The 23844-nt window shown below is 40.4% G+C and overlaps 1 protein-coding gene across 1 annotated transcript in view; it reads right to left on the bottom strand.

Annotated features, from left to right (window-relative positions):
- LOC112452374 overlaps window positions 1–22496 on the bottom strand; it is a 100905-nt gene extending 78409 nt beyond the window's left edge. Inside the window, exon 1 of the mRNA XM_025012540.1 lies at window positions 22075–22496. Coding sequence (XP_024868308.1) covers window positions 22075–22147 — 73 coding nt within the window. The 5' untranslated portion in view covers window positions 22148–22496. The remainder of the gene's footprint in view (window positions 1–22074) is intronic.
- Between the last annotated feature and the right edge of the window lie 1348 nt (window positions 22497–23844).

Genomic DNA, 23844 nt, shown 5'->3' on the forward strand with positions numbered 1-23844 from the left:
TGTGTGTGTGTGTGTGTGTGTGTGTGTGATTATGAGTACAAAACACATCAAATCATAGATTTAGATAATTATACCAACGTGAAACAAAGATTATTTTCTAAATATTTGTATGTTCCCAACGTAGACTTCATATTCAATTTCAGCAATTTCATAATTTCAAAAATAAGGTTTCACGCAGGTTGAATTACTCTTCCTCATCTATCGAAATCCGATTATTAATCAAACAACCTCTACAGACAACGTTACGTGCAACATATCAGATGAAGTTTCGCGGTGCAGAAAATTCCGAGCTTTCAGCGAGAGAGAGCTCTCGAGCGACGAACGAGGAAACGTGGGTGTATGTGGTGAGGTGGAAAAGACGAGAGGGTGTCGTGAATGGGGTTGAGAGGAAAGTCGAGAGAGGGGGAGGGGGCGGTCTTCGAGAGGAGAGGCACCATACACGGAGGTAAAGATAGAGAATTTTAGTTGCGGAAAACTCGATGTACGGAGTGTTGCGCGAGAAAGCGATTCGATTGAAATGTCGAAGAGTAGGTGGTGCCAAAGCTGGGAAAGTTTTCAACCAGTTTACCATCCCCGTATCGATGCTGCTACAGTGCGATCACACAAATGCACTTACATCCGTACTCGGTCTCAAACAGAAAACGTCGTCCGCCCTGTTTTTCCCCGGCGGAACACATCGTGTCCCACCCCTAAAGATCGCTCGTCGCGCGGCGAAGTAAGTAATATCTTTCTCGGGTCACGGAATAATTTTCCAAATCCGCCTTTCCGAAGTTCGGCCCGCGAGTCGAACTTGTCTGTGCACGCCCGCCATCGTAAATTTGTAACAAGAGTATCAGGAACATGTTGCATGCTCGAGATGCGTATAGTGGCGAGATGCGCTGCCGAAGTTGGCATGTGCACTAGAGTGTCAGTGTAACTTTCTAATTTTAAAGTGACCGCCGGATACATGATACGATTGTTTTAACATATCTATACGCGTATCTGTAAGAAGTATTTATATCTACAAGAGGATATCGTTGCCTATGTGCCGTGTTGTTTCACAACATATAAGTACTATAAATATAAGATTTCCCGATAAAAAGAGTAAGAAAGTAATACATACAGAAGTTATATAATCTTTTTATACATATCTTATACATATATCTTATACATATATGTATATACAAGTATGTATATTGCGGCAAAAAAAGGTATTAAAACTTTTCCAGTTTTGAAAGATTATCCTGAATAAATGATGAGATGGAACATAGTGTTAGAATAATCCAACTAAATCAAAATACATCCGCGTATCAACGAAAACGACAAATGCTCTTTTTCCGGCGCGTTACTTCGCAGAATTGTATTTTTATGTGGATATTCCGCAAATAGTGGTAATAATCGTAAAGTCACCGTCGCAATTGCGGGCAACGCTTTTTTTTCCTCTATCGTAACGTTTTTAGCAGTTCCTTTACGCTCGCTGGAGGCCATTTGCCTATAACATAATACAGATTTAGGTAACAGCTGTGGATATATCTACTGTTAGGGGATACGGGGCGGCTTTCTCGAGAAGCTGGATGCAGCGACGTGCAGTGGCATATGTATGGCTACTTAGAGTTGGGCAACATTGAGATCCATTGACAAACCTCACTGAGAGATTATCGATTCGCAAATCCATTATCCATTATCAAATTAAATTTATCATAGTCGGAAGAATATGCGTTTTCTCGTTTTAAAAGACGAAAATGTTCCACGAAAACTCATAAAGCTTTAATGAGAGGGTTCCGTTTTCATAAAATTATTTACCCATAACAAGGTAAGTCTGATGAGTATTTTCTCAAGTAGTTCTAAGCGCTCGCTTATGAAACTCGATAAGAATTTTTCTCTGCGAACGCTAAAAGGAGCGGAGATCGTTTGTGAGTTCTTTCTCATCAACTAATTCCACGGGTTGCTTAATTTCATAAACGGAAAGGCATTATTTTTTTCCCTTTCTTCATCACATAAAGTTTGCCGCTTTGGAGTCTCTCTCTTAATTAGCATAATTATTTCATAATTTTTCTATATATATATGCTGTTGATACTATACAAGATAGAAGATTTTTTATCGGGGAAATATTTATCGCTATATATTAACATCTAAACAATATTTTCCAATTGTATTTTATTTAAGTTTTCTTTTAATCCAACAGAAATCTTTTCCATAATCAATCTTTCCACTTATGTAAAATTTCAATTTGTACGATGTGTTTCCGTAGACTCTACCTCTTCATTCATTTGAATTTGTCGTGATATATACCACGCCTAATCCGCGTTGTCCACTTGCTTAGAGGCGAATGTTTATGTAAATAAGTACAGCAAACAACCCCGGCGCCCATGGAGCTCAAGAATTCCCTCCGTATTTTCTCCCCACGTGCTGATCCATAAACGTCACGTACATGAATCAATGTATAGAGGTGTGCGGCTGTCATACGGCCGTGTCTCCTCTCACACACACATGCGCGCGTCGCGCATGCACACACATCGTCGCATACACGTGCACAGAAAGAGCCTACAGTGCGAGCGGTTCCTCTCGGTGACTGCTCCCAATTATCTTCAATAACCACACCGGCAAAATCCACCGAGCATGGTGCAGCAGCTCCGGCAACATTGAGTAATTGTCTCACGTTTTGCTTTCCCTCTCCGCACACGCATCCTGCCCTTCGAGTCCGGAAATAAATGATTGCTCGATATTGTGAAACCGCGCGAGCATTGTTTCCAGCGGAACGACGGCGAAAAACCGCGGACAGTACCACGACAACCGGCGCGCGGCGGAGAATCGACACGAGGCCAAGCGAGAGACAAAAAGGACTCCGCGGCAAAACTCGCCCGGGGTAAAAAGCTGGGAAGACGGCGGGAAGGGGGGGAGGGAGGACGAGGCGCGGACGGGCGCGGAGAAGTGAAGGCTGCTTCAATGGAGAACCAAACAGAAATTGTCAGAAATTGAGAAAACCACCGCCCGCGCCGCCTGAGGCATCAAAGTACGGCGCGCCTCCTCTATTGCATTCACACATATACGCTGGCGTCTGTTTGCGTTCTGCGCACATGTATGCGGTTTATTAAATAAAGTTACATGGGATGCGCGCGCTTCGTTGCCCTTTGCTAGGATGTACAAAGAATCCGCCAGATGTGAGATGACGCATATTTCAAATATTCTCATATATATATTTTCTATAGAGCGTGAAAAGTTATTTGACGTATTATTATACGTGGAAAGTTGAATTTTTTTTCTAATTTATCGGCTGCAGAATATAGAAAATCTAACAATAAGATAAAAATCATTATTGTTATCGATTAGCGATAGAGTATTGTCTATTATATATAATAATTTCGTATGATCTGCATTTAATTGGATCACTCATATTTATCTCCGTGTCGATATTCCAAATTTAGGAGAAAAAAAATTGTTTCGGAGAAAGTTTCGGAGAGAAATATAATAAAATACTAAATTATCAACGATATACATGAAATATGTAAGCCACAATGGGGCATATTCTTTTGTTCTCATTTGAAATAAACGAAATTTGCCGCAAGGGAATATAAACGGTCGACGCCGTATAATCGTCGACGAAGGTAAAGCAGTCTCGCGCAGCTTCTGAATGTGGAATTCTACAGCGATTTAAAGAAAAGAGAGCTCATCTCCAATCTCTAAAGTTTTTTTTCCTGCTATTTCTTTGCAAATGTCACTCAGTACATCCCACTGCAGTGTCTTGATTGTACGCGTACAAAAGATAGATTACAACAGATAAAGAGACTAGAATGAGAAAAATTATTTTATTAATATTAACAATAGTCGTACATTGAATTGTAACTAGTGAACTTCTGTAGCAAAAAAATGCTGATTAAATATAAACAATATATATATATATATATATATACATATATATATATATATATATGTGTGTCATTTTTTAAACAATTTTGATTACGTTAAAAATAGCAATTAAAAAAATGATACTTTATCTTTACAATGATATATAACATAATTTGTTCAGAAGCCTTATTATTGTATTCTATTAAATAATGATCTTCGTTAATTACATTTTAATAAATTATAACGGCCAAAGTTTGTCTCTTTGTTTGGTAAAAAATTTAAAATCGTGCGGTGTCCAATTAACGATTGATTTTCGTTTCTCGCAAATTAAACGGAAACTTATGACCGAGGTATCGCTCACTGTTATTTCTTAGAGAGCGAAGTGCATATACTTTACTTGCACACGTTCGACGTTTTAAAAGATGAGCTCCTCGGAGGTCTCGGAGAAAATATTTTCCACGCGAGTGATGAACCAGCGATTGTCGTTGACGTTGACAAGTCGAAGTCAAGATTGATGTAAGTAGAAACGTGATGACGTACCTACGATTTTCCTACCTTTGCGATTCAACTGCAACGTCGATTTGTGGAAAGCCGTTTATCTCTTCAAACGGGTTGCCCGCAACTTTTCGTCGACGTTTATCGACAAATCCCGCGATAAAAGGAAGACGAGAAACGCGAGAGATGTACGCATCTCTTCGCATTTTTAGCGATCTTGTCGATGATGGAAACATTTGAAAATTTCTCTGTTTCTTGGGTGATCCTTTTTTACTTTTATACTTTTTCTTCTTGCGCATTAAATTTCGTTTAAACTTCTTTTAGATCTATAAATCAGGTTTATAGTCCGTCAGACCGTAAATATGGAACGCATAACCGTACATTCTGGTGAGCTAGTTGTGAAACCTTTTTCCCTTTTTTCTATACCCATAAATTGACGTCCGATTCCAGACATTTGGAGCATAAAATTACTAATGCTTATAAAAATGTTATATAAAAACACTTAAATCGTTCAATATTGTATGTTCAATATGGTATTAGGAAAGTATCCGATAAGTTTTTGCGCTATAAAAGATTTATCAAAAATGTATGTATATGTAGGTATATGTAGCTTATTGAACGTACAAATATTGTGTGAATTTTTCTCTTGAATGGTGTTGATTTTGCTACATTAGTTATTAAACTGCAAAGATAACAAATTACAAAGAATAATCTTGTGCATGATAAGATTATTCTGAGCGGGCGAATTTATTAGTCGCAGACAAGGTCCAATTTTGAGAATATTGTGTAAATGTAACAATACGCGCTCGCGTGTACGTGCAGTGCATGTATGTGTAAATTCTAGTACTCGTTGCGATTAGTAATTTCCTTAGCTGCAGTTTTCACGTGCTACGGGCTTTTCCGTGAGTAGGTATGCAATCTCGCAGAAAGCAGGTCGCTATTCGCTGAAAATTTCGGTCCTCCTCCCTTGCTCTTATTAAAATAGGATGCAAGCAAGAGATTTCGCTTAGCTACACGCGAAATATACGTTTGCTTGTAAGAGAAATCTTGGGCATATTATAGCATTGTAATATTGCGCTTTTGTAGTGTGTGCTTTGAGAACAAATTTTAACGAGATCTAAATGCACAAATATAAACGTAAACTTTTCATAGCAAAATTCACACAATTTTCCATAAATACGCAATTGTTAATTATTTTCAGTAGCTCAATTAATTTTAACAAACAATATTTAACGATTTTACGGCAACAAAAATGATATATTACTGTTCCTGAATTTAATTGTCTATCACACAGAGTTTATTTTATTATTTTATATATATATAATTACTTGCCGACAAAATTTATTAATTGAATATGCAGTATGTATTATAATATTATTTGGCTCATTTGTAAATTTATTATTGTTAATTGTATAAAAGTTAAGTATAAAAAGCGATGATTTTTTTTTATATACACAGCATAATTTTTATTTATAATACTGTAATATTGATTATTGTTAAAAGACACATAATTTATATCACTTATTGTTAGTAATTCTTATATATATGATATTCTTTATTCGTATTAAGTAAAAGATTATTACAATATTTACGTGAAAATATTATATTATTCTATGTATAAATTTGTCTTATATTTTCTTTGCATTTCACTTACGCTTTCGCACATTTTTTATTCCCCCTTGAAAAAATTTCTTAAAGTCGCACAACTCATTTAAAGTTGCATTAAATTATCGAGCTAAGTTTTCATTTAAAATTTCTCGCAAATTGGAAGCGTGAGTTTTTCTCACTTTAATGGCCCCTCGTTATTTCCCACATCCCTTCGTCTATACCCGTGCGTTGTACGCGGAGATCTCTCCCTCTGTAATCGGCGGCGCCTTGGGTTTTCGAAGGGGTGAGAGGGAGAACACGAGAAAGCCAGTAAAGGAAAAGAAGAAACGCTGAGCGGAGTAGCGGATTACTCAATTGTCGAATTCGATTGGCCGCGCTGATTGAATCGTTGAGAATCGCCGTCCCCTTGGGAAGTCGAAAAGCCGCGAAAAGAGCTCGATCCAGCACCTTTTGGTGACAAATAAAATATGAAAAACGAAATATAGAGGCACCTTTTCCAAATCTTCATATCTTACTATCAAATTTTTCTCAAATAGAAATACGTTATAAATGCGAGAAACTTAAAACAAATTGCACTTACGAATAGAATATTACGTGTTAAATTATTTTTAAAATATTCTTCGATATTATAAAGATATAATAAATAATAAACATCTTGATTTTACTTACACGCATTACATGGTATGATTGCAATAACTTATTAAATAATTTCAGCAATACTCTTTTCAAGATCTTTTAATATCAATGTTTAAATTCAATGTTCAAATACCTAAACATTTCAAGATTTATATGTACGTATGTATGATTTATGGATTTATGCCATTTTCTGAAGCTTTCATACCGTTATAGCTGTCACTCGTACTTCACTATTAATAATACCTCGTTCCAGTTTTGCATTTCCATTAGCCCTAACAGAAACGTCAAACGCAAGACAAATACCTCTTTCGCGAAGAAATCCGGCCGTCAAATATTCCAGTCATCGCGCGGAAAGGGCGATAATCCGACGCTTCGTTCTGCAGCGCGAAGTTTCTCGCATAAGGAAAAATTTTCGAGCGTTTTCCGTTTCCGCGCCGCGCGCCGCGCCGGGACCAAATATCCTTGGTGCTTTTCGCCGATTCCGTAAAAAGGGGCGCTTTTTTCCGAGGCGCGCCACCCCTCGATGTTGACGTCCTCGCAAGTCGCCGGAAATTCGTGGCTTGACGTTTTATCGAACGGCGGGACTTTATTGTAGCAACTGCGGAAGTACGAAGCGCGAAGGAATAAAATCTACCGCCGTGCCGCGCTGCGCGGCACGAGAGGAGAAACTTCCCCATAGAAGATAAAACGTCTCGCCTTGCTTTCCGCCGCTTTTTGCCGATACTGACGGGAAAGGAACGGGAAGGAAGACTTCCAAAGTTCGCGCCATTGTCTAAACGTTTAATCTGATACGACGGGCGCTGCGGCGTTTTTGCACCACGTCCGCCGCCATTGTCTAAACATGGATCAATTTGACGTGGCAAAAAGTGACGAGAAATTACGTCGCTCCCGTTCCGATGGAAACGATTTCGCTGATTATCACATTAAATAATTCTGCTACGTAATACACATCGCATTGGTTTCGCTATTTGATTTCCATGTAAGTAGCAATATTGATGTTTTAATAAATTTTATATAAAGACAGCGTTTTTATTGTGATTATACGGCATTGAATAAGCTCAGTCAATTTTTTACCTGGGTATTTTTGTTACCCAGCTGTTTCTCTTTAGCTGTGACTATAAAATATGATAGTTCTGCCTGAATAGTTTTATATTACCTTGATGAGTAACACTTTAAAATTGCAATTACTCACAGCTACATAGGATGTATCCTTTTTCCTTGGTTAAATATAGAATGTACTTTAAACGAACAAGATCATTGATCGATATCACAAAATATCGCAAAATTGTTTAATCCGATATTCCTCATTTACATTTCGCACATAGCGCAGTAAACACAAGTACGTAAAACATTTTGAGCCTTGGAATGGGCATTCGGAGACTTCGACTTGTCGGTCGAAGGTATGCGGTCGATGAGGCGAACGGGGTACTGGAGAACTGCAGGAAAAGGTACTGAGAATAGCCCCGCGTTGTAAAATAACCCCGGTACTGGGTGTAATTGAAGACGAAAGCCTGCACTTATACAAATTTTTTACAAAAGTTGAGAGCACACGCTGAATAACTCGTAAAACGAAGAAAGGGAATACCGTTCTCGACCTCTCCCATAAAGGGGGTTCCACCTAATGAACCGTGGATACAAAGAACCTCGTTTCAGTTGGCAAGCTCATTCGCTGAAATTTTTTTTAGCCGCGTAAAGTGGGATATTCATAGGAGGTATTACCTGCGTCCAGTGCAAATCCCGTCGTGAAGAATCTCGCTTAATGATCCACGGGATGAGATATCGTAACTCAATCGCGCCGCGATTATACTCGTAAGATCAACAGACGTGTAAATTCGCTCAATTAAATTTTTGTGTACCTTTCATGAAATTCAAAGTAGAAGTCGGTGATCTCCTATTGGGAAGTTTGCGGGGAAGTGCGACTTGTCTTCCGAAGTTCCCTGCGAGAGAGTAACTCGTTTCATCGACTCCGATTACAAAGTTGCTTAATGCGATTGGCGCAAACAGCGCAATTCTCGACGGGACGTCCCGAGCTCTTTGCAATTTACATTCACTTGTCTCGTTAATAAAGGAAAAGAGCTTTCCGTTTTACGTTCGAGGCAATGCGTGCGGCATAATGTCCTTTTGAGAGAAAATCGATGTCGTGGCATAGAGTATAATTACTGTAATTATTGCGACGCGATTAATAACAACGTTCTGGACGTAATTGATAGCGTATAATCGCAAATATTTTAGGCCGAGATGTACGTATACTTAACGAAATTACGCGAAAAGGATCTCGGAGAATTATGCACTTTAACGACGTGATATACTACGTAGATTCTAAGGTCTTAAGGTCAAAAGTTTTCGCGAGAAAGCTATTTAAATAGGTCAAGTCATTAAATAAAAGCTCTCTCCGGCCGACGAAATTGCGATCCATAGTTATACATTATACATCATTAAATCCGAACAGAAGCGCGAAAGAAAGAGCAATCTGTTCCGTGTGCGAAATTTTCCGCAAAGGAATTCGTAATAGTTCACGATTATAAAGTATCAAATTGGCCCAGTTAGAAAACTTCCTATTCAATTCAAAACTTCAAAAAAATTTTATCAAAAATGGTATAGGAAAAATTATGCCAGTTTAAAAAAATTTGAAAATAATTGGCTTATTTCGTAAATCATGAATTAAGCTTTCAGATTAATGATTGGTAGGTATTATTAGGAAATATTCGATTAATGTAGAACTAGTGCAAACTATTCGAATACGAATCGAATTGAATCTCCCCCAATTCGATTACTTCTATTTCGACAGATTTATATATAACTTGTTAAGAATTTTAGCACTGTTCCTCTTTACGGGAGAGAAATCATACGTATGTATATGACATATCCGTGTGTATCTCTTGGACTGCAGCCAATTTGCACGATGTAGCATAATTGCAGCGAATTAAACTCGCATTAAAGTCTCCGTTGTAATTAGTATTTACGTTACACTAATTAGAGCAAAGAGATCTGCAGAAATCATTTTTATACGATTCAACACTGATGCATTAGTACATTAGTTATTGCTTTTTTATTTGTAATTGAATGTTACTTTTGAGATCGAATACACATTTGCTGTAATCATTGCTAGTTTCCTGATGTAATATATCACGCCCGTAAAGAATGATTCGGAAAGGATGCGTCTCGACGCTAGAAGCTTACTCCACAAATGGTTGATTAAAAGAAAAATACGACAGCGTACGGTAAAGCCGAGATACTTGATGATCAAAGGACTAGCCTATCGTGGAAACATCCGCCGAAGCTGCCGTTACGTTCGCGGACAAATTGTACGGTTTTTCTCTCCGCTCCCAAAGACTAAACGATCGCAATTGACTGATCATTCTGTGCAGAAACTCGAATTCTGTATACATATATAGACAACTTCCGGTTCCGCGAAGCATTCTTTCGCAAGTGTGGATTTATATCCGGCTCAGTTCAGTGGTTTTACTATATTAAACTAAATGTGCTCCTGTGTACAAGGAAATATGTTTAATATAAAATGTGTCAGAAGCTGCTTATTCATCAAAGTCTTTACAAAAAAAGCGCGAAGCTCAAGTATGGAAAGAAATTGAGGAAATGAGAAATTCACACTTTATCTTTTAAATATGATGATGACAGTATTCGCCCATCTGTGAATTCACCTTAGAGAGAAAACAAGTTTAAATTTTTGAAACTTATTAAGCGAGAAAAGTGGGGAAAAAGAGATTATTCTGTGTCAACGGCATCTTGTTAAAGTAAGCCAAAATTAAATGGCGAAAGTTAATTTATTTGAACGACTGTTCTAACTGACGTAAGTTTTCTTTGATGAACATGAAGAAGTTTACTAACGCCTATTTTATTAACAAACTAGAGACGATCAAGCAATTTGTTTCTGGAATTAGTAAATTGCTGAGTTCTAACCGAAAACGTCGCATAGGGTAAATATCTCGGGAGTGCGCTTTCAAACGGAAATGCGTTTCTCTCAGTTTGATATTGGTATGCTACAAATAACTTCAAATTTACCATTCCGTGAGAGAGTAGAATTTAAACGAGTTGCGTTACTGCGACTTCAGTATAAAAAAAACAACACAATACTTGATTATATTTTTATACGTGTAGAACGTTTACAAATTCGCGCGGTGAGAGTCTAATCAACGGGGCTTTGTCGTTGAAATAATTTCGAGTTGTGAGAACATAAAGGTATATCTGAAAATCTGTCGCGCAACGCGATCGTTACGTTGTAAAGGGTTAATTGGTGAATCCGCGATGAATCCGTATATACTGGAGATTGCGCGAATTCTAAATTTTAATAATTTCAAGAGAAATTATCACGCACACAGAAATTCGATTAATTGACAAATGCAATCCGGACGGTCGCGTTGAATAAATTATAACACAGCCGTGCTCATAGAGCTTGGGGTCTTGGTAAATTATGTCTCGTTCGCCCTCTCCGCTCCCCTTTTTCCGCGGTCTTCTTCGCAAGCGTTTCCGACGGTAACAAATAACACCTTCTTCTTCTGGTGTTTCCGAGTTTCTTCTCTGAAATTTATTTCGACGCAGATGAGATGCAGGCCGTCGTGGTGGTTCTTGCGAATTATTCTGCCTCGATTCGTAAGAAGATCGATTCCACCCGCAGATTCCATCCGTAACGCGGTCGTCGAATAGCGGGGGCGGATTTGACGATCGTCAAGTTAACGAATTCAAATGTAAGGTAAGAAAAGGAAGAGGAAGAGCGACAGTTTCCGAAAACAAAAAAACCGGCCTTCCTCCCAGCCACGCAACGAGGACCCTTTATTAAACGCAAGAGAGAGAGAAAGAGAGAAAGTGCTGCGAGACGGGGACTCGACGCGAGGTGAGGGGTTGGCGAAACGGCCGCATAAATTATGCTTATGAGCCATTTCGTGTGTTCTGTGCCGCCATTTTTAAATTATACTTTTAAATGTAGCTCCCGTAGGGCGCGGTGACCGGGACACCCTTCCTGGTTCATCCCTCGCTCCACCCTTTACGGCGGCTCATACGTATTATCTTCAACCGCACTTGGGAATTGTTTTGTCGAGAATTTGTTCTTCATTTAAGAATGCTATTTTTGTTGAGGCTTTCCGTTTCTATTGTCATGCTAAATAAATTTAATTAAGATGCTCTTGTCGCAAAGGTCGTCGATGTTTAATCGCCAAATGAAACACATTTAATTTGTTTTGTAATTTATTTAAACGCAATAGATAGCAATTAATTTCATAGGTAATTCTTCTAAAAAAATTTTTATTAGATTAAGTATTAAGACTTATCTAATGGATTTTTTTCTCTAATGTGTCTTTGTACTCCATTATCCTTAAATTATTTTTAAATACTAAACAAGATGTTCTCTTTTATATTGAATAATAATAACAAATATTTGTTCAATTTATTAAATTATTTTATTAAAAAACAGATCACATGTAGATGTACTTATATTGAACTGAAAAACAATATCTCTTTCATTCTTCCTTCTGTTTTATTTGATATTGTACAAACGTCTCCTATAAATACAGTTAATATTTTTGAATTTATTTCAATTTATTTCAATCTTTAGACTTGCAGATAAAACAATTTTCAAGTTATTGCCCCTTTAGGATACTAGAAGTGTGTCCTTGCAAAACTCATTGTCATAAAGAACGACAGTGCTTACTGGACTCCGAATAAATCGTGCGACAAAAATCGGCGACATATATCGCCCTGGCTACCAAAGCCAGTTAGTTTCTTCCACGGCGCACGGAAATAACGTTTGTTATCGCAACGAGAGCCAGTGGCCCCGCCAAGTAACAGCCGGTGAGACGCTAGCTTGAGATACTACGTATCCACGGCGACGTTAGCTCCCGAGTGTCCTCGGATGGAGTCCTTTTCCCAACTCGGTTAATATCCTTCTTTTTTTGCCCGTTCACTGCTCGCGCGCAGCGTTAAGTTAAAACTATTTTTAAACCGTTTGTCACGTTTATCGTGGCCGAAGACCACAGTGCGGAGGGTGTCCTATTTTATGACAATTATAACGAGCCGTCGTGATACAATGGGCGACTTCAACGATTCGTTGATACATACGTAACTGTCCTTATTATCTAGTACTGAATATGTTGTTTCCTTTAAGTTTTTTTTTGACGGACATGCAATTACCATGGAACACAATTAGTATTTTCTTTAATTATCTAATTAATCAGTAAAATATTGAGGCTCCAAATATTGATGCCATTACTTTTTATAGATTTAACTCAAAATCGAAATTTTTTTAGTTGTATTCTTCTTGGGACGCAACATAGTAATATTTAAATGACAATATTATATATTTAGTAATAACAACTACCTTGGTTTATTAGCTCAATTTACTACTTTCCGTTTTTAAATAATTTCTCTCACCGTGAACATATGACTTGTTTGATAACACTCGTGCATAAAACGTGCGAAAATCTTGCGATAGTTTTCACGTAGCTCTAGTTGACCCGGTGTAACGAGGATTCTCCCCTAACGGGATGCAAATACTTAAGCTAGACAGATTAATTATTTGCAGCTGGTCCGAGCGCTCGAGGGCACCTCCGTCTCCATAATAACCGGCGCGCCGCGTCGTCATTCTCCTCTCGGCGTACTCTCGAAGGCTTCTTAATAAACTTTGGATCTCCGCGCCGCGTTAGCTAAAATCCTAGATCGATGTAAGCCCCGGGGCCACCGGGCAAGATTACGTATCTCGGCAGAGCGTAAGTGGCTTTCCAACAAAGACCACCCAACCCCTGCCTACGGAGTACGAAATATATTAAGACAACGTGAAGGCATCCGAGGCGTTCGCCCCCGAATTTCCTCGCACAGGGAATCTTATGCGCGTGCGCGCACGGATATACACCCTTTCTCTCCCCTGTAGAATCTAAATGATACCCGCTCAAAAGCAAATTTTGCTTTTAGCTAATATTAAGTATGGCTGTCCTTATTAATCCAAGTTGATAATAACCATAAACATCTCACTTTTAGAATCGGTGTAACGTTTAATGTAAAATATTAGATTTTAGCGAGGGGGAAGTAATGGCCATAGAGAATTGTTAATTGTCCGTGTCAGTAAAGTCAGTAATATGACGGCATTAAAAGCACATTTGGTCTCCTGCCGAAATTTTATTTTATATAATATTACTTAAAACGATTTTATACGTGTATCGCATAATCCGTTGAACACTTTATGCGTCCTTAATGCTATTTGGTAAAAAATTATTACAACGACGCACTGTAAATAATTTTTACATCTCGCGATAAAGTCGCTGCGGTTGCAAAAGCGCAACGGTGAAATATTCGATTAGGCGTCTCTTTCCGAGTCGACGTATTCAAAAGGACGACTAAGCAAAAATGGCGCAACTGCTCTCGGAGTAATCCCAATCCTCATTTCCGTGTCATCCCCCAGCCCGCGGACGCTCTCGTGCTTGCAAGGGCGATTAAACCGGTCCCATGGAATCCATTAAATGCATAAGGACAACACTCCCCCCTAGGTGTACCCAAGGGGTACTCGTATTCGCGTCGAATTTTCTTCGCGAGAGGTTTTCTCGGGCGGAGAAGCCATCCTCCACGGGGGAAATGAAATAACCGCGGGCGATACCAACACGGAACCATCGCGCGCACTGCACATCGCGATTTCAGATCTTCTTTTCAATTAGAGACATTCGAATCGGACTTGCGAGTGAGCGCGCTGCCTAATCAGTTTCAAAGCGGATAAATTTTTAACTCTCGACGTACGTAGCCCGAAAGTTCCGCCCGGGGCGGGTATCCAAGAGCGTTGTGGTTTCGTCGAGCTCGGCGAAGTAGTGGAAGCGAAGTGAAAGAGGTATGTGATCCACGGTAATGGCCAACGCCTCGCGCGCTTCTCGGAAAAACTTTGGAGTCGAAGGTGAGTTGTCTTCTCTTTCTCACCCCTTTCTTCTTCTTTTTCTTTTTCTTTTCTTCTTCTTCTTCTTCTTCCCCTTCTTTTTCCGCTTGATTTCTTTCCTCGTATGCCTCGTCACGATTCTCTCCATTCATTTTATCCGATTTTTTCCTCGCGCAACCCTCGCTCGCTTCTGGCCGGCTGAGCTCGCTACTCGTTTCCCTCTTGATCTACTCGCTCACCTTCCTGTTTCTCTCCGAAGCTCTCTCCCCATTTCTATCGAAACTCTAACGGTTCTTTTATCGTCGGGCAATCTTTTGTCACCACTGCGAAGTGCAGTCGTTATAAAGGTGCGTTAAATGCGATATAAAGTACGGACGGTTGTGCTCGACCTTTTTCACCGGGACAACGAGGATCCAAGTTGCAGTTAACGATCCGCGGTCCCTATTACGAAGGGTCGTACTTTGTCACGGATTATTTTTATTTGGGGACGGACATTTCCTGCTTTGATTATAGCTAATTGTAAGTAAATTCTTTATATTAAGAACAATTCTGATTCTTAGCGCTATTCGATATTATATGTTGAAGAAACGGTAATATAACATAACTGACGAATGATAAAATTAATAATTATTACATAATTATAATTATTAAAAATGACAAAATTATTACATTTAATATGAGAAATTTATTATTCACGGTTTTATTTAATTAATGGTTTTAATTATCTCAGTTAATTCTATTTGATGCTTTTGAATGCAGCGATTTACCGTTATAATACAATGAATGAACAGGTGTGCATAATGCTCTGGTGGATTTTGCCAATCTCAAAATTGTCCCCTTTGCCTTACCGACGCGGCTCTCGTTGCAATTTGAATTCGAAAATGCGAATCGGGGGAGCGCGCGCGTCCGTAATTACGCTATCAGAATTTTACAGTTGCCTATTGAAACAACGCGGGCACGCTCCAATTAGCTATAAATCCCGCGTGACTCAATTCGATTAATTCGACCGAATTTGCGTAGCCGTTGCCGCGGCCGTTTGCGATCGCGAAAACAATTAAATCAACCCGACGCGCTTCCGTTCCGCGAAACGCGATGTCAGCGACGGTGAATGACGGTGAATGACGGCAATTAACGGCCCGTAAGAGCTGACGACACGGTAATTTGGTTTCGATGCGGAGGCGGTGCTGCGCACGGCAATCTTTAACAGGCTGTGCTCTTCGTCGCCGTGCTGATGAAATTATCTCCGGTGTGACCCAGCGCCGAGGCTCTTTTCCGCCCGTGGCGTAGAAACAAACGTCGCGTACGCGTCGTCATTTTCTGGCTCCACGAACCGCAAAAAGGCGCATCGGTGACCACACATGGCGCGTGGCCGTCTCGGCACGGCCCGGCCCGGTGCGGCGCGGCGCTGGACGAATTTTACACGGACGATTCGACGGCGGCGGCGCGGCGCGGCGGTTCGTGCTCGCTCGAGCGGAAGCTGGAACGTATTTGCGGAATTACATCCGGAAGCGTTCGCCCTTTCCGATCGACTTTCGATCATCCTTGTTTTTCTCTCGCCCCACGGGCGCGATTCCTCCCTTGGATTCCTGACCAATCGCGGAATATAATAGGATAAATTTCAGCTGGCGGATCTTCGCGTCGATGTAATCCCGAAGCGATTGCGAACGTCGCGTGACTCGAGTTAATGACAAGCGATGCGGGCACATGTTATCGCATAAGGTTTGCTAAAGATTTTTTTTAGCAAAGCATTAGGAGAAGGCGAATGGAGAGTATCTGATGCACAAACTAATCATTTTTCTTCTCAATGCATTCACTACTATTTATTTCTAACTTTGAAAGTTTGAGCGAAACTATCTTCTGTTTCGATGTTTGAAACGTTGGAAGCATATTACACTTGTACAGTTGGGGGACAGAAAGGTTGTCCGGTTGAGTTTCGAAACGCATCCTATTTATATTTAATATCCAGCTACTTACATGTCAACAATTACCAATTCTTTTAACATTTCAATATATTTGACATCCTGTCTACTCTTATAATAAATCACCGCGCAAGCTGTGTTCATTAGTGCTCATTCACTTTCAAATAGGATGCGTTCCGAAACTCAACCGGACAACCTTTCTGTTTCCCACTGTACACAATTTCTAATTTCAATGTAAAGATGTTCATAATTTCGGTGTATACATATTTGCAACTGACTTGTGTGTTATAGCAAACAGAGACAGTGATGAGTTTATAAGTTCTCAAATTGAAAATCAACGCGTGGAACACGCAGCTCCACGCGTTTTTATTTGTCTTTCAATTCATGGCAGCGACTAACTTTGCGCTGATGGTACAAGGGGATGTACACACAGCTCGTTCTTGTCTTGGAAAATTGTACTCCACGGAAGGATACTGTTGCGGACGAAGGAGATTTCCGTGGAGATTCGGACCAATTCTGATCACGTACACGCGGGCGATACAATCGCAATGATACAAAACGACTCGTAGATGAAAGGATGCTCGAACGGGGACATCGTCTAGGCAGCGACGAGGCTCGAAACAGAATAAAAGTAATATCCGACAAGAGCGAGCGCTCGCCAAAGACTCGCTCGGAGAATTCCTTTTCTCCTCGTTCCGGCTGTGACGAGAGCAACGGGAAACTCGAGGAACAAAGGGAGAACGACGACCGTGACGAGACGAAGACAGAACAATCGGGGCTGAGGCGGAAGGCGATGAGGTCTTCGAATTGTGGACGGAAGTACCCTCTTCATTTCTGCATCCTTTGCATTCCGATTCTCGGGGCAAGGAAAAAAAAACAAGAAAGGAAGAAGAAAATGAAGACAGAGTGGAAAGAAGGTACATCTCCAATACCGTGTCTCGAGGAAATCTTTCGGCCTGTCTACTGCTGCGAATTGTAGCCCGTTCGAGACGGTCGAGGAGATCAGAATGGCAACGTCTTCCGAATGAATCGAAGTACGGCGAGTGAATAAAATGTTTGACTTGCAAGATCATTATCGGATTCGTAATGCCATGCCGGATTAGGTGCCTCGTTTTAATGAGATCTTTCTCGTTCTCATCCGATTTTGCTTTCAGCGTTCTAAATATTGACATCGAAACTAAATTCAAACGACAAAAAAAAAGAAAAGAAATTTTCGCGCGTGAAATTACGCGGTACGTAAGAACAGGATAAGAGCAGATATTTCGTGTTTATTATTCGAATGTGGACTGAATTTGGACATTTGGTTAACGAAGACCAAAGTTTGTGCCCGAATAACAAGCGCCTCCAAGTTTCCGTTTATTAGTGTCGGTCGTAAACGATAAAAGCGACGCTGGCGGAAGTAATTGGTCAAAATTTGATCCGTGCCATCAAGCCATGTTTCTGCCGCTCGAACTGCAGCTGTTGCTACGAGGTGGAATAAAGGAAAGGGTGGTTAATTTGATAAGGTAATTAGACGTAATGTCTGACAGAATTGCGCGCCAAGTTTGTTAAGACATCGGTGCTTAAGTCGCAACAGATGTAATAATTACAAATGCTAGCTGATTCGCGCGATCAATAAAGGCGATCGCTTCAAACGTTCCTTTCTATTCGCGCGAAAAGGTTCTGATATCGATTATATATCCTTCAGAAGCAAATTTCTTCAGTATATGGAACCAAAATTGTTAATACGTTCTCTTGTTTACTTCTTTTTTCTTTTGATATATTTTTAATAAGGAGATTAAGAGACAAGGCCATCAATTAAGAAAGAAGCGCAATTAGCAGATTGAGACTCACATTATTGAATAAGAAATCGAGAACAAAGCGGCTTGAAAGTCTTTTCTCTTAGCGCTGTTTTTACACGAAATGAATTAAATCCGTTACGTTTCGGAATGTAATATCCCTGTAGAAAGAATCTGTGGAAGAACGAGTATTATTACTATTATTATTCTTTATTACTCTTAAAATGTCGACGATGATATTATGAGACGTTCAATATTTTGCATTATTTAACATTTTACGTAAATCATGATATGGACAATGTCTAATTTAATTGATAATATTTTAGAAAAAATTATCATGCTATTATTATGCAACCGTATTCTTGTGCAAATGATAAAAGCTCCATTAAAAATCAAATAAAAAAGTTATTAAAAAATTCGCCAGAGATGGATACTTCAATTACAGATGTTTGTATATGTTTAATCTGTGAGCTTAAATGTGGAGGAAATACCAATGACGTTTTACAAACGTAACATGATGAAGTGACAGCGGAAAAATGGTTTAAAAAATTTGAACAAATAATAACCTAGCAGCTGATGACCGATGAAGATCAATTCGTACTTGTCATCGAATAGCTTTCAAAATTTACATTGGAAAATGAATGAACATATTGCAGTTGATCGGTGAAGATTGATTTTATTAAAGCTCGCTGCCGAGCGCCATGTATGATAAATATTTGCAAAGATGTATAATTTAGTGCTATTAGAGAAGGAAAAGGAATATAATTTCATTCGCATAGGTTAGAGAATTATAATAAGTGTATCAGATTTTTGTGATAGCTTCAATCGATGTAAATTTACTTGGACAATTAACGATAATAATTTAAATTTAATCGACTATGTTATACGTGCGCGAGCGCAAAATTGTACGTCCCGTTTAAAAATATTTAACAATAGCAATAAAACATGAGAAGAACTAAGCACAGCAAGAGATAAAGTTGTGAAAGATAACAAACGTTTTATGCTGAAACTGTTCGCAGAGTGAGCGGAGTTTATAGAAGCATTTGAAAATATGGTGCACTCTCAGAAGCAAACACGCTCATTTCGAAAATATTAGTAGTATCAGATAGAAATAAAGGAAAATTTTCTTAGGATACTGTTCTCACGGCGATCTTACTTCTTTCCCGGAAGCAAAGCTCGATTATGAGAAAGTACGGTACGCCTTTATAAAACAAGATTTTATCACGGTAAAATAAATATAATAGAACTAAACAGTAGTGCGCTAAATTGTTGAGTATAGAAATCTCTGCCCTAAAAGCGACGTGCCCAAAAAGGGAGATAAATCGCGTCATCGACGTACCGAACGTTGTATTTTTCCAATAAGAGAGAACGCGGGTTTAGAACGTGTTCGCAGAAACGGAAGCTGCGTCACGGAGGTAAAGTATCTGCGAGAAGATGGCGAGGCAGGCGAGTATATCTCGGATATGTCTGCATTCCGGTACACGTTCGCCACGATTTGTTCTATCTCGACTTTCTTCTTCCTCCGTCTCTCTCACCGAAGAATTCTCACGTATCCGTTCGCCTTTTCGTGGCACGACGCAATCGTGTGGAAAAGCAGCGGTCCAGCGGAGGGCAAATATTCAGTCGAGAGAATTTGTCTCATCGGAAACAACCCAGTTCTACAACGCGAGAATAGCATGTTGTTTCGCGAAAATTCTCAGAACACAGGGTGTATTTCGCTCGAGGAGCGAAAAACTATAAGACATGTCTATAAAATTTCTTCAATCTGCAATGCACGAAGATAAATGTTATGTTAAAAGCTCAGAATAAAAAGAATAAGCAAATGTCTCAAGGTGTTTTTAGTATGCGCCAGAATCTTTAAAAAATTTATATAAATTGTGTAATAACGACAAAGGTGAACGAGAATAAAGACTCAATTATATTATAAATTAATCACCTCTCACTTGCCGCCGTCTTCAACAGATCGCGAGTTATCCGATGGGCTCCGCCCTTCGGGGATTTCAAAAGGATGAAATATAAAAGTGATTTATTATTTTAAAAGTATTTTTACGTCATTTATTAATTACTCTTTTAATTAGGAATTTCTTAAACTTTCGATATACATGTACAAATTTCTTCATCTATTTATAAAAGTATTAATATGTGTTAGATATTTCAAAAAATCTAAGCAATTACCATTTTATAAAAGTATTGATAAAAGAAATGGAAAAATATTAGTTAAATATATCATAGTATTCATTTTTTATAGGATTTAAACATTTTTAAAACGCGAAAGATTATTGTACCGTGTACCTAGTTGTTTGCAGCATGATAAAAAACATGTTTGATTTTTCAGCATGTAGATCGTTTTTGCTTGATTCAAACTTAGTTAGTCAATCTAGATACACATACGCGCACACACAACTTTTAAAATTTGTGCAAATATGAAAACCGGGAATGGTTTTTTAATATCTCGAATTGTTTTGGAAGTCCTCGCCCGTTACGTTTTTTTACATCATCGAATGCATACGTCACTCCGTTCGTGTCTAAAAACTCGTTCACCGACTCACTTCCGCACTCACTTCAATTTACTAACTTCTCTACTAACTTCTCTAATTGTCACGTAGCAGTCGCTCTTACGTACCAGAATTGTACTTTCTCTGAAGCGTGAAATTATAACTTTAATCCGACTGAGCTACCAATTCTGTTTACTTGCCGTTACTTTATATATGTAAAAACATGATAATAATCGTCGTACGCAGCAATTTTACAAAAAAAATACTTGATTTTAATGATAACAGAAAACAGAGTCGTTTAAAATGATTCACGTTGAAGGACTGCAAGAGGACCATCAGCCTATCTCCTAACTATGAGCATTACGAGGCGCTCGCGACCTACTTCGACAAAGTAAAACCAAACTTTAGTGAGCTCGTCTATATAACAAGGCCGATATCAAAACTGTTATTCCATAAGAGTCACCCCCCCCCCTCCTCGCGGCAAAATGGCATACGTCCAAGATTCTGTGAATCAGAGCAAAACATTCGCATTGCACTCTTTTCCAGTTTTCCGGGCGTACAATATACTTCGGTCCGTTTAAGAGGAGCGCAAACAGATATGATCAATTAAATGTTATTTATAGCCTGTGTAGAGGAAGAATTTAAACCGTTCTTTATTCGTTCATAAAGTTTGGCGCGAGTAATAGCCGCGATATCTTTAAGCACTCTCAGTACCTAACGCGAATCGCAGTAGTAATATCGAAGAATGCATCGGCGAGTGAAAGCATCGATTACAATCCCGACGTGATCTAACTCGCGAGCCGAACTTGACTGTAACGATGTCGTTCGTGCCGATCGTAGAGCGGCTGCAAACGATCGCCCATTCTCCAAGAAACGCGTATCCCGCGTCCTCTTTCCCGGATCAGCGGATCTCGGAACTTCGTGAAGCCAAGCCGGAGAAGGCGCGTAGAAGGTCGGAAGGTTCCAATGACTCCTTTAACGACTCTTCGCAGGCTCAACTTAGTGGGAACTTAACCGTTTTACGTCTCTCCTTCTTGGCGCAATACGGAAGAGCGAACATTATCCTTTCCCCGTCGCTATGTATACCCTACATCCTCCAGCAATATAAACTGAAGCTGATAGAACCGCTAAGTGCTGCAGAACCTTCATCAAAGATCATCCTCTTCTATAGGTAGAGTGTTGTTTAAAGTAAAGAGGACCGCCTTCGAAATGAACACTAGCCGAAGAAACACGTTTCCCCCCCTCCCCCGCACCCGCCGTTACTTTCGTATCAACGGGCGAAAGAGCAATGGAAGATTCACTTCAATGGTTCTTCCGTTCGAAGATTATTAGAAGCCGATGGAGAACGCGCTTCGCCGGCCGCGGCGCGGTAATCGGCGAGGCATCCAAATCACTCGGGGAAACTCCTCCTTCCCCTTCTTGCTTACACTTAACACTGTACAATAAAACTTACCCCCCACTATCAGCAGCAGGTGAAGCAGACCACATCGCATTTTTTTATATTTCCGGCGAAAGTCTTTATCCATCCTGCCGTGAAGAATCCTCCGTGTGTCACTGTAACGCGCGCGCGTCTCACGCTTCTTGTCTACATATATCCCCGCTCGCTGATCGGTACCACGACGTTTCCGTTTCCGCGATTTTCCATAAAAAAAAGAAAAGGGGGATCTACTCGCGCGTACAGAAACGCGAAGACGCGCGGACGCGCGACAACATCGGGCGAACGCGAGATCGGGAGAGTTCGCGAGTAAGTGACGAGTTTCTCTGGTATCGTTCGCGCGTCGATCAGCCGGAAACCGCGAAAGCGCTCGAAATCGGCAAGACTGTGGCGACACGGCGGCGCGGGTACCACGCGGCCGCGATAGTTCCTGACTTGCAACTGACGAGGGATGCTGCACGAAGAGTTTGCGCCAGCTTCGCGCCCGCGCACAGAATCCTTATTCCCCTTCGCCCCCTAACGGCCACAGTCAGTTAGTCAGTCTCTCTCTCCCGTCCCGTATCTCCGTTTATCCCGCGTTCTTCCGTCCACGTTCTCGCTCGTAGCTCCCTGCCCCCTCGTTCTCGGCTCACCGTCTACCTTCTCTTTCGGCGATATCAATCCGTCCCTTCCCGCCCCCCCTCTCTCTCTCTTCCACTCTCTCTCACCCTCTTATTCCCGCCCCCGTACTCACACGAGAAACTTCTTTCTCTTTTATGCAGCCCTCTATCGCTGTAGTTGTCTTCTGACTCACTCACTATTACAGTTTTTCCGTCACTCGCTCCGTCCTGCCCGCGTGTGGCGTGTCGCCGTCTCCTCTCTTCCTTCTTCCTTTCGCGCGCGGTAAACGATCGTGCTCCCATCCATCCTCAGGATTTCTCTCTATCCCACCTATCCAGCTCTACCTCCAACCCCTCCCCTCCCCACCCCTCCCCGCCCCCCCCGGTCGCCCCGTTTATCTGTCTTCCATCCCCTACCGCGATCGCACCCACCATCTCCACCACATATCTAACCTCGCGCGCATCCTTTCGGCGGCTGTATCTCAAACACTAAAGAGTTTCTTAGAAAATTGAATTGAATGCCACCTTTCCCCTCGTTTCTGTCTCTTCGACGGCGTCCCCTTCCTCCCCCTTTCTCTACCCTCCCGCCACGTTCTCCGCCGCGCGCTCTGTCTTTTCCGCCGTTCCCGCCCTCTCTTCCGTTACTTTCGGGGGTGACCTCGTCTCCCATCGTCCCTTCTCGTTGCTTTCTCTCTCTCTCTCTTTTTATCTCTTTCTGTTTTTGTCTTTTCCACGTATTGTCTCGTTTACCCTCGCGCTCGGTGTCCATCTTCGTCTCCGTCGTCGCTCTCTTCCCAAGAGTTCCTGCGAAACTGATTGTCTCGCCGTTAAGCGGCAATTTATATGTTAACAGGCTCGAATCGGTCGAGAGTCATGCATACGTTTAAGGAATGGGATTTCGTAGGAGAGGCTTAAATAACGACGAAGATAACGGTGTAAATGTACAAAAACAAATTCTTTATGCCCGCTGTTTTACTTGCCATTCAGCTTTCGTTACAATATTGAAGCTCCCGATTATCCCGAAGTATCACGTTATGCTCTTGCGATGTTGTAGGATGGAAAATATTAATCTCAAGACTTTATGTTATTCAATTATTAATTTTTCTACTAATCCCTTTATCTGATATCTTAAAACTAAAAGCGTGAAAGACTGAATGTAACTGAGATGTGCACGGAAGCATTATTATAA

This window comes from Temnothorax curvispinosus, unplaced genomic scaffold (genome assembly GCF_003070985.1).
Source record: "Temnothorax curvispinosus isolate PA1 unplaced genomic scaffold, ASM307098v1 QBEX01003323.1, whole genome shotgun sequence".
Classification (NCBI taxonomy): Eukaryota; Metazoa; Arthropoda; class Insecta; order Hymenoptera; family Formicidae; genus Temnothorax; species Temnothorax curvispinosus.